Here is a 12020-nt window from a genome sequence, read left to right on the forward strand (position 1 = left end):
CGATGTTATTGCCGACGCATGCCAAGCTTCATTAAAAAATTCGAATTTATCTTACCTTTTTTCCTCACAACCCATGTTGGTATTGACAAGTTGTTTTAAGACGAATATCCAACAATGCAACATTAGTCATTTAGAATAAACAAAATTCACTTAAAAAAAAGAAAAGAAAAAAGCCTATCATTCACAATCCTTATTTAAGAAAAGAACACGTTTTTAAATTTGTTATGCTTTCTAAATCGCAAACGCCAGCAAAAGTCAACTAACAATGGAGCTAATGAGAGTCGCTCTATTTCGCCTATAAAGAGCACTTAGAAAAACATCCAAAAGCCTCCATCATCGTACATATGTAATGTAGTAACAGGCACATTATGAACATGTAATATTGACGTTTTTGCTCATATCAAGCATACGGCGGTGTATTCATTTCACAGACGCCACACAACATTCGTTTTTCACTCCAACAACCAACACTACTACTCATGCAGCAGTATTGCTAAGTGCTGAACAAGATATACAAACTACGAACATAGTAAAACACTTACTGTACAATGTCTGCCCTCACTCGGATGCTGATTAATGGGATGCTCATATCTTCCTGTTTATACGAAGATTTAATCATAATCCTCATGAAATTTCCACATCTTTCTACTATCCAGGTGAGAGGCATGATTTAAATTGGTGAATTAACTTTCACCAGCTCAGAGGCAATGCAGCAGCTCACCTGCTCAATGACAATATAGCTCTCTGTGATCACGGCGCCGAAAAAAATAGTGTGTCTGCGTTAGCACTTATAATAACAATATTGCTAATACCTGGTTAATATTCAGATCATGAAATGTAAATGGAGTATTGTTGGCGGGGTTTATTAAGTGTTTTTAGAGGGATTTATGGGCGGAATTATGTTCCCAGTAGCAGCATTGTTAGCCACCACGCGCTGGCCATATCTTAGAATGCATAATAAAAACATATGTGTTCTTGTTTTACAAAATTCCCCAAAATTGCAGTTGCGCAGGTATGTCTTCTGCACTGATGTTTAAAAATGTCACCATTAAAGGCAAAAACCAAAGCCCACGAGGAGGAGCTGGAACGCCACGCTCAGTTCCTGTTGGTCAACTTTAATCACATCCACAAGAGGATCCGCAGAGTGGCTGATAAATATTTGTCTGGCTTGGCAGAAACGTGAGAATATCATCTCACTGACTTCTTTGTGAACTTGCCACCCCCCGTGCTAACAAACCTTTTCGCTACGTCGTCAGCTTCCCTCACTTGCTGTGGAGCGGCCGCGTGCTGAAGACCATGTTGGACATCCTGCAGACGCTGTCGCTTTCCCTCAGCGCAGTAAGTTATGCCCTCTGAGGACATTGAAAAGATGCATCGCACTCACTTTCCTGTCCATGCCGCAGGACATCCACAAAGACCAACCTTACTACGACATTCCCGACACTCCGTACAGGATAACAGTCCCTGATACCTACGAAGCCAGAGAGGTGAGCTTCTCCTCGTCATCTTTTTGCTCAGTCATCGCTCCGCCCCCTAATGTTTACTTGTTATTGCAGAGCATAGTGAAGGACTTTGCCGCTCGCTGTGGAGAAATCCTCAAGGAGGCCATGAAATGGGCTCCGTCCGTAACCAAATCCCACCTCCAGGTAAGAACATGGGCTCACGATCAGCATGTTTTATTCTGTCGCTCACTTGTTTATTGTCTTTTTCAGGAGTATCTGAACAAACACCAGAACTGGGTGTCGGGTCTCTCGCAGCACACGGGCCTGGCCATGGCCACAGAGAGCATCTTGCACTTTGCCGGCTACAACCGGCAGAGCACCACGCTGGGGGTAAGTGCTTTGCTTTTTTCCAATTCTACACTCGTGATGTAACGATATGAACATTTTATTTACCGGTTATTGTGACCAAAATGATCAAGGTTATCATCGCGGTATTGTTGAATGTGCTCAAAAAGTACTTATACACACACGGTCATCTTTTGACCAAGTTGTTGTTTTTTAATTCACTTAAATATACACATTTTTACAAAAGCCACTATTTTGCATGTTTTGTGTTTCTTTTTTTAATTCAATTTTTATTGACATCCAGCACCAGACATTCCTATCCATTAAATCAGGGGTGCACATTACGCCGATCGCGAGCTACCGGTCGATGGCGGAGGGTGTGTCAGTCGATCGCCAGCCAGGCATTAAAAAAATAGACCTAAAAATGAGCGATCATCAATCTTCACCAAGACGTCACTTTCGTCACTTGATTGACATTCATGGCACCCGAGGGTCTTGTGAGATGACGCTGGCTGCTGCCAGATCATTATTAAGAACAAATGGCCGACAGGAAGGCGAGAAACACTTTTTATTTCAACAGACTCTCGCGCCGTACCTGCCGTCAAAACTCTAAAGAGCGACTGCACAGTTCCTACCTTCACAATAAAAGCGCTGCTTCCACCTGCCTGCGCTAATAAAATAAGAGTCTCAGAAAGCTGGCGTGCACGCTACGGAGTTTGCCGCCAATGTATTTCTTGTAAAGTATATAAAAAGGAGCAAAAAGCAACCACTTTCATGTGGTATTGGACAGAAAGGAGGACTTTTTTTCTCCTCCATATAAAAATGTGGACGTCGCCATCACTACTGTCTGATTCCAATCAATGCAAGTCATCAGAATCAGGTCATACACCAACTTATGTTCTTGTCTTCATGAAAGAAAGGAATCTATATGTGTTAAACATGCTTGTATTATCATTAAACACCTTTAACTTGTTAACAAAAACGACTCATAAATTAATCAATATGAATTACCGTAATTTCCGGACTATAAGCCGCTACTTTTTCCCCTCGTTCTGGTCCCTGCGGCTTATACAAGGGTGCGGCTTATTTACGGCCTCTTCTTCTCCGACACCGACGAAGAGGATTTCGGTGGTTTTAGTACGCAGGAGGAAGACGATGACACAATGATTAAAGACTGACTTTTCATATACCGGTAGGCTGGTTATTTTGATAACGTACAGGCGAGCACTTTGTATTACTTTGCACCGTTGTATTATTTGTACTCTGCACGAATGCTGTTCGCCATGTCAAAGATGTGAAAGTTTGATTGAATGATTCAAAGATTTTTTGTTAATAAATGGGACGCTTTGCGTTCCCAAACAGTCATCTCTGTCCCGACAATCCCCTCCGTGGTAGCAGGAACCCCTATATACTACGGTAATTACACATCAAAACCCTGCGGCTTATAGTCGGGTGCGGCTTATATATGGAGCAATCTGTATTTTCCCCTAAATTTAGCTGGTGCGGCTTATAGTCAGGTGCGGCTTATAGTCCGGAAATTACGGTATATATATGAATGAGGTAAATCCCCTCCACTTGGTCAATTGAAAAGTAGCTCGCCTGCAGAAAAAGTGTGGCCACCCGTGCATTGCATCATATTTGCATACATCATACACCTATTGTCTGCCCTAAATGTCAAAATAATATTTTTTTGTTTATATTCCAACGATGCAGCAACAAGTTTAGTACTTTAATAATGATAATAATCCAAACAAAAGGTGACGGGGCAAAAATGCACACCATAAAATTTGGCTTGCAGCGATCGGCGAGGGAATGGCCAGGACACACTGGGAATGTTCAGTCAAAAGAAGAAAAACGCTCAACCTCTAGAGAGGAGAACAAAAAATGGAGGTTAGAGTAGAAACAAAAACAAAACCGACCTGCGTTAGAAGCTAGATATGAGTTGTGGGCGGCATAGTAAGCGATACACCAGCGAGAACAAGCTACCAGTGACCTGCTTAGATAGCCCAGTGTCAAATTAGGACCCGGTGTGTCCAATTAGGCCATCCCCTGCCGAGAAAAGAAAGCACTGAGGAGGAGAAGCAACAGCAGGGACAAAATAATAGGGAATGAAGGCGAGCAACAGAAACATAACAACTACGTTCTAAAAAAGCACAGCTTGTAGGTTCAACATACACAATTCAATAGCTTAGTAATGTGTTTGTATAAGTTTAGATTGGGGTGTGCCATTTCTTAATGGGGAAATACGTTAATGTCTCTTGTTTTCATGTTCGCATGTAAGCTAGCGAGCTGTCAGCAGTCAGTCTGAGTTTATCAAAGTACAGTTATCAAGCAGGGTTTTTTGATCATTTGGATTTAAAATGATGTTACTAACGATCAGAGGTTTTCACGCGGTGATAGTTTTTACCCTTACGTCACTATTTTACACTCCAGCATAAATGCTGCAGAGGAGAGCTTTGTACAGTTCAATTTAATACCCCCCCGAGTTCCTCAAAGGGCTCCATCTTCTCTTTTCTTTGTGTTTGGGGTCCCTTGAACTTGAACTGAAATGTGAAATCCATGCCAAACTGGTTGAGCGGCCCATGCTGGTCCCACATGCCTCTAGAGCAGGGGTCACCAACTTTTTTGAAACCAAGAGCTACTTCTTGGGTAGTGATTAACGCGAAGGGCTACCAGTTTGATACACACTTAAATAAATTGCCAGAAATAGCCAATTTGCTCAATTTACCTTTAACTCTATGTTATTATTAATAATTAATGATATTTACACTTAATTGAACGGTTTAAAAGAGGAGAAAACACGAAAAAAATTACAATTCAATTTTGAAACATAGTTTATCTTCAATTTCGACTCTTTAAAATTCAAAATTCAACCGAAAAAAAGAAGAGAAAAACTAGCTAATTCGAATCTTTTTGAAAAAATTAAAAAAATAATTTATGGAACATCATTAGTAATTTTTCCTGATTAAGATTAATTTTAGAATTTTGATGACATGTTTTAAATAGGTTAAAATTCAATCTACACTTTGTTAGAATATATAACAAATTGGACCAAGCTATATTTCTAACAAAGACAAATAATTATTTCTTCTAGATTTTCCAGGACAAAAATTTTAAAAGAAATTCAAAAGACTTTGAAAGAAGATTTAAATTTGATTCTACAGATTTTCTAGATTTGCCAGAATATTTGTTTTGAATTTTAATCAAAATAAGTTTGAAGAAATATTTCACAAATATTCTTCGTCGAAAAAACAGAAGCTAAAATGAAGAATTAAATTAAAATATATTTATTATTCTTTACAATAAAAAAAAAAAAATTACTTGAACATTGATTTAAATTGTCAGGAAAGAAGAGGAAGGAATTTAAAAGGTAAAAAGGTATATGTGTTTAAAAATCCTAAAATCATTTTTAAGGTTGTATTTTTTCTCTAAAATTGTCTTTCTGAAAATTATAAGAAGCAAAATTAAAAAAATTAATGAATTTATTCAAACAAGTGAAGACCAAGTCTTTAAAATATTTTCTTGGATTTTCAAATTCTATTTGAGTTTTGTCTCTCTTAGAATTAAAAATGTCGGGCAAAGCAAGACCAGCTTGCTAGTAAATAAATACAATTTAAAAAATAGAGGCAGCTCACTGGTAAGTGCTGCTATTTGAGCTATTTTTAGAACAGGCCAGCGGGCTACTCATCTGGTCCTTACGGGCTACCTGGTGCCCGCGGGCACCGCGTTGGTGACTCCTGCTCTAGAGTAGTTCTCTTTCAAGTTGTACTTTTGCCTGGAAATATTATTCTTTCAGTTTTAAAATGTGATTCCCTGCAGTCCACTCAGTTGACCGAGAGGCCCACCTGTGTGAAGAAGGACTACTCCAACTTCATGGCCTCCCTCAACTTGAGGAACAGATATGCTGGAGAGGTCAGCGGCCATCATTTGTCACAGTCAATGTTCAGAGGGACCTAACACTGCAGGCTTGTTCCTTATATTCCTGTCTGTAGGTGTCAGGCATGATCCACTTTGCCCAGGCGGTGCGGGGGCAGTCGGACTTGGTCCGGCTGATGATCAAGCAGATGGGAGAGGCTTTGGACTCGGCCCGAGCCGAGGGCTTCACTGAGGCCATGTTCAAACTGGCCGCCTTGCTCATCAGCACTAAAGGTACCGCACACGCCGAGACGACGAGTCCCAAGTGCTCTTGCCTTGCTGCGTGCCAATGACGACTGTGTGCGCAGAGTGCGACCCCCAGCTGCTGCACCACCTCTGCTGGTCGCCTCTCAAGATGTTCACGGAGCACGGCATGGAGACGGCCATCGCCTGCTGGGAATGGCTGCTGGCCGCACGCGCCGGCATGGAAGTGCCGGTAAAAACATCATGCGTGAGTCCCGTCCTGGTGCTGGTGCCTGATACTTCACACTGTCTGTTCAGTTCATGCGGGAGATGGCGGGAGCCTGGCAGATGACAGTGGAGCTCAAAATGGGCTTGTTTTCTGACGCCCACCAAGAGGCGGACCCCCTGGCGGCGTCTGAAGAGAGTCAGCCCGTCCCCTGCCCTCCGGACGTCACCCCTCACCACATCTGGATCGAGGTCAGCCACGAGTTTCTTAGCTCTCAGAGTCCGACCTGACCGCCAGGCCGCCTCACACGACTGCCGCTTTCTGTCCAGTTTCTGGTGCAGAGGTTTGAGATCGCCAAGTACTCCAGCGCAGACCAGGTAGAGATCTTTTGCAGTTTGCTACAGCGCTCGCTGTCCCTTAACGTGGGCGGGGCCAAGAGTAGCTTCAATCGCCACGTCGCCGCCATCGGATCTCGTTTCAGGTACGTTCACCTCGGGCTGGGCGATATACCAAGTTTGTAAGACATATCCATATATTTTTAAACAAGATATGAACTAAGAAAATATTTTAATATCGATATAATTTATTTCCCGTTAAAATAACCAAACGCCGCTTACTTGTTGTGTTCCTTGTCCTCCCCCGCTTCCCACTCCCTCTCAACACCCCATGGGCTGCTAAGCCCCACCCCTTCCTCCTTCCAAGACCGCCCACTGCACTGACGCACAACAACAACACACAAGCAAATATTTGCGACGTAGCTTAACTACATTTACTTTTTAAACAAATGGCGATTTCCGCAGCTTAGCTATTTTTAGACCCATGTAGCGGTTGGCTAAGCTACGTGCTACAAAAGAAGAGAGAGGGAGAAGATAAAGAAAGAAGTGGACGAGTGTAACAAGCGGGTGATTTATATATTTTAAAAAACTAGTGGAAGATGGCAGAGGGATTCTCTTCCTTAGATGTTTCTTTTAGCGGTGTAGACCACGTCCAGGAAACCCACAATGTGTCTACTTGGCCACATTTGGACTGGATAAAACATTCATTTGACTTGTTTACCATGTAAGCCCAAATCAAAACTGCTCTCGACATGGAAGAGGTGGAATACACATTTAAGAACACACATGATTGTGGCAGACATGTTTGCTACAGTATAGCCTGTCTAAATGCTAACTTTCATTTTCATTGGTGTTTTACAACAAGACAGTAGCTGGGAATTAAAAAGTGCCTGCCTGCAAATTAATTTTTTATCTGAGTTTGATACACGTTGTGTTATTTGCACAGCTATGTCATTTATTTTATGTAGAAAGAATATTTTTCTATTTTATGTATACATTCTTTGTTTTTTCTATTTTATTTATGTTATATATTTCTGTGCTACTTAAACAGTTTCTTTTTTGAGATGTTAATACCCATCTTGACTAACTGGGTTTTAATAAAAAATGCCACTGACAAAATTTTTTTATTTTCACCCGAAAAATATATAACCCAATCCAATCCACTTTATTTATATAGCACATTTAAACAACAAAATGTTACCAAAGTGGTGCACAACAATATTAAAAACAATATTCAAATATTATCCATAGCTCCACCAATGACTGAATAAAAACAAAAAATAAATACATATCAATCAATCAATGTTTATCAATCAATGTTTATTTATATAGCCCTAAATCACAAGTGTCTCAAAGGGCTGTACAAGCCACAACGACATCCTCGGTACAGAGCCCACATATATATAAAACCAATGTAAAAACAATATAAAATAAATATGATTAAAAACTAGAGATGTCCGATAATATCGGTCTGCCGATATTATCGGCCGATAAATGCTTAAAATGTAATATCGGAAATTATCGGTATGGTTTTTTTTATTATCGGTATCGTTTTTTAAATTTATTTATTTATTTATTTTTTTAATTTAATTTTTTTTATTAAATCCACATAAAAAACACAAGATACACTTACAATTAGTGCACCAACCCAAAAAAACCTCCATTTACACTCATTCACACAAAAGGGTTGTTTCTTTCTGTTATTAATATTCTGGTTCCTACATTATATATCAATATATATCAATACAGTCTGCAAGGGATACAGTCCGTAAGCACACATGATTGTGCGTGCTGCTGCTCCACTAATAATACTAACCTTTAACAGTTAATTTTACAAATTTTCATTAATTACTAGTTTCTATGTAACTGTTTTTATATTGTTTTACTTTCTTTTTTATTCAAGAAAATGTTTTTAATTTATTTATCTTATTTTATTTTATTCATTTTTTTAAAAAGTACCTTATCTTCACCATACCTGGTTGTCCAAATTAGGCATAATAATGTGTTAATTCCACGACTGTTTATATCGGTTGATATCGGTATCGGTTGATATCGGTATCGTAATTAAAGAGTTGGACAATATCGGCATATCGGATATCGGCAAAAAGCCATTATCGGACATCCCTATTAAAAACGATTTTAAAGGGTAAAACCAATTAAAACAGTGAATAGAAATCAAAATTTTATAAACATAGAGGACAACAGATATATATAGAGATATATATCGAATATCGAGATATACTTTTTCGCCCTACGTTCACCCAAAACCACCAGACGTTTTCTGATGAACGCTTGTGTTTACAAATGCAGGCTGCTGACGCTAGGCCTCGCTCTGCTCCACTCTGATGTCATCATCAACGCCACCATAAGGAACGTGCTCAGAGAGAAGATCTACTCCACAGCTTTTGATTACTTCAGGTACACACACACAATTTCAGTCAGTCATGTTTTATCAGCAACCACACAAATATCTAAAGAGGAGAACTCACCATTCATTCCTGTCTGCAGCGTGTCTCCAAAATTCCCCACCCAAGGTGACAAGCGTCTGCGCGAGGACATCAGCATCATGATTCGCTTCTACGCCAGCATCCTGTCGGACAAGAAGTACTTGGCAGCGTGCCACCTGGTCCCCCCCGGTGAGCTTGGTACCACCTCGACTCCGAGCACCCTCTCAGCCGGGATATTTGGATCGCTTATCGTGTCCAGCACCTCTCCAATATCGATCTTAAGTAAGCCTAACGCGGCGGGAGCAGGCTTGTACGCGTGGCAAATTTGTTGCTTTATTCAAACCTCACCGTGCTGCTCATAGATTTACTTCCTGTATGTTTTTCCCCCGCCACTGTTCATTATTATATACCGTTTACAGCACAATTCAACACAGCGCTTACGCTCTCCTTCCCCTTTATTCTGTAAACATTGTTTCAAAGTCCAGCAGCCACGAGGAAAAAAGCACAAATTTGTCACCAGCGTTGAGATGCACTATTCCTCATCATGTCAGCCCACCCGTCAGGCCCTTTTGCCTCAACCGATCAATTTGCAAGGTAGCAATTGAATCCCCCCCCCCCTCGGAAAACCCTCTCATCATTCCCGACGACCCCAAGTGGGAGCTCATTGTCACACACATCAGACTGCTTGTATGTGTGCTTTACACCCTGCTTGGGTCGGCTCATCCCGAGATGCCGTCATCATCTCCATCATCACGCACGTTCATGCTGGAAGTACTCAGAGTGTGTGTGTGTGTTGTGCGTTGTCTAAATGCTTGTGTGTGTGTGTATGTGCGCCCACAGACAACCAGGACCCGTCCTTGAACAGTCTGTCCGTGATGAACGCCGCCGACATGCGGAGCAACGTGGACTCCAGCACTCGCTCCCAGCAGAGCGGCCAGGGATGGATCAACACCTACCCGCTGTCCAGTGGCATGTCCACCGCGTCCAAGAAATCTGGTATCGTCATATTTCATTCCAATTATGAATGGTCCGCTTCGCCAGCAAGTAAAAAAGGAGTGGTTGGTGTGACGACCTGTCTTCTAGGCGTGTCCAAGAAGAGCAACAGAGGGACACAGCTCCACAAATACTACATGAAGCGCAGGACTCTCTTGTTGGCGCTGCTGGTGAGCGTCCACTTTCATGTTTACCATAACTAGAGCTGCACGATTATGGCTAAAATAATCACAATCATTTTATTATTCACCATTATTCATTATGTTTGCTAAAACAGTGTTGATGGTTGATTAGTTACGCAACGCCATCATGTAATTTGTAATTAAATAGTCGAATAAAAAAGCTAGATAAACGTTATCCATATATTTAAATACTAATGTTTGTGTTTATTATCAGTATCAACGTGTCAGCTTTTTCTCATTACATGATGCCATGAGCACTGTTTTTCCATTTTTAATGCTTCATTTCATGGCTGGCCTGCGTGTCATCAATTGGACACCCCCGCTTGACGTTAACATACATATATTTGATCGTTTGTACTGTGAAACATGTACAAAACCCAAAAGCAGTGAACTTGTCATGTTGTGTAAATGGTAAATAAAAACACAATACATTGATTTGTAAATCCTTTTGAACCTATATTCAGTTGAATAGACTGCAAAGACAAGACACTTAACATTCAAACTGGTAAACTTTGTTATTTTTTGCAAATATTAGCTCATTTGGAATTTGATGCCTGCAACATGTTTCAAAAAAGCTGGCACGAGTGTCAAAAAAGACTGAGAAAGTTGAGGAATGCTCATCAAACACTTCTTTGGAACATCCCACAGGTGAACAGGCTAACTGGGAACAGGTGGGTGCCGTGATTGGGTATAAAAGCAGCTTCCATGAAATGCTCAGTCATTCACAAACAAGGACGGGGCGAGGGTCACCACTTTGTCAACAAATGCGTGAGCAAATTGTCCTAACAGTTTAAGAACAACATTTCTCAACCAGCTATTGCAAGGAATTTAGGGATTTTGCCATCTACGCTCTGTAATATCATCAAAAGGTTTAAAGAATCTGGAGAAATCACTGCACGTAAGCGGCAAGGCCGAAAACCAACATTAAATGCCCCTGACCTTCAATCTCTCAGGCGGTACTGCATCAAAAAGCGACATCAGTGTGTAAAGGATATCACCACATGGGCTCAGGAACACTTCAGAAAACCACTGTCAGTAACTCCAGTTCGTTGCTTCATCTGTAAGTGCAAGTTAAAACTCTACTATGCAAAGCCAAAGCCTTTAAACAACAACACCCAGAAACGCAGCCGGCTTCGCTGCGCCCAAGCTCATCTAAGATGGACTGATGCAAATTGGAAAAGTGTTTTGTGGTCTGACTAGTCTACATTTAAAATTGTTTTTGGAAACTGTGGACGTCGTGTCCTCCTGACCAAAGAGAAAAAGAACCATCTAGATTGTTCTAGGCGCAAAGTGTAAAAGGCAGCATGTGTGATGGTACGGGGGTGTATTAGTGGCCAAGACATGGGTAACTTACACATCTGTGAAGGCACTTTTAATGCTGAAAGGTACATACAGCTTTTGGAGCAACATATGTTGCCATCCAAGCAACGTCTTTTTCATGGACGCCCCTGCTTATTTCAGCAAGACAATGCCAAGCCACGTGTTACAACAGCGTGGCTTCATAGTAAAAGAGTGCGGGTACTAGACTGGCCTGCCTGTAGTCCAGACCTGTCTCCCATTGAAAATGTGTGGCGCATTATGAAGTTATTATGATTGAACTCATGTGAATACAGATGGGTATTGATAAGATTTTGTCGGTTCCGATTCCACTTTCGATTCTGCTTAACGTTTCAGTTCCTTAATGGTTCTCTTATCTATTCTTATTCTGAAAAATAAGAGAAAAAAGGGTGGATTAGCATCAATTTGGTTTAGGTTAGAGGTAACGTGACCTTACAAAGCCAACAGTGAGGTCTCAAGAGGCACATACATAGCATAGAAGAAGAACATAACTTTTTTGTAAATAAATATAAGAAATTAATATTCTTCTGTAGAATTTAATCATGTGCGAATTACACAAGAATGTAACATTTAGTAGCGTGATATTAACTTAGTACATGCACAATGAGATATGT

General features: G+C 40.9%; 1 protein-coding gene across 2 annotated transcripts in view; it reads left to right on the plus strand.

Annotated features, from left to right (window-relative positions):
* The window catches only part of pi4kaa (phosphatidylinositol 4-kinase, catalytic, alpha a), a 54695-nt gene that overhangs the window by 29178 nt on the left and 13497 nt on the right, over nucleotides 1–12020 (plus strand). Inside the window, exons 24-37 of one of the 2 annotated variants that reach the window (XM_062030745.1) lie at nucleotides 1055–1179; nucleotides 1257–1338; nucleotides 1404–1487; nucleotides 1557–1646; nucleotides 1713–1832; nucleotides 5607–5699; nucleotides 5780–5936; nucleotides 6011–6138; nucleotides 6204–6362; nucleotides 6441–6592; nucleotides 8757–8864; nucleotides 8955–9175; nucleotides 9734–9889; nucleotides 9977–10056. In XM_062030745.1, the coding sequence (XP_061886729.1) occupies nucleotides 1055–1179; nucleotides 1257–1338; nucleotides 1404–1487; nucleotides 1557–1646; nucleotides 1713–1832; nucleotides 5607–5699; nucleotides 5780–5936; nucleotides 6011–6138; nucleotides 6204–6362; nucleotides 6441–6592; nucleotides 8757–8864; nucleotides 8955–9175; nucleotides 9734–9889; nucleotides 9977–10056 (1755 nt within the window). The remainder of the gene's footprint in view (nucleotides 1–1054; nucleotides 1180–1256; nucleotides 1339–1403; nucleotides 1488–1556; nucleotides 1647–1712; nucleotides 1833–5606; nucleotides 5700–5779; nucleotides 5937–6010; nucleotides 6139–6203; nucleotides 6363–6440; nucleotides 6593–8756; nucleotides 8865–8954; nucleotides 9176–9733; nucleotides 9890–9976; nucleotides 10057–12020) is intronic. The other variant, XM_062030746.1, reaches the window with a different exon arrangement.

The sequence above is a fragment of the Entelurus aequoreus genome, linkage group LG21 (genome assembly GCF_033978785.1).
Source record: "Entelurus aequoreus isolate RoL-2023_Sb linkage group LG21, RoL_Eaeq_v1.1, whole genome shotgun sequence".
Taxonomy (NCBI): domain Eukaryota; kingdom Metazoa; phylum Chordata; class Actinopteri; order Syngnathiformes; family Syngnathidae; genus Entelurus; species Entelurus aequoreus.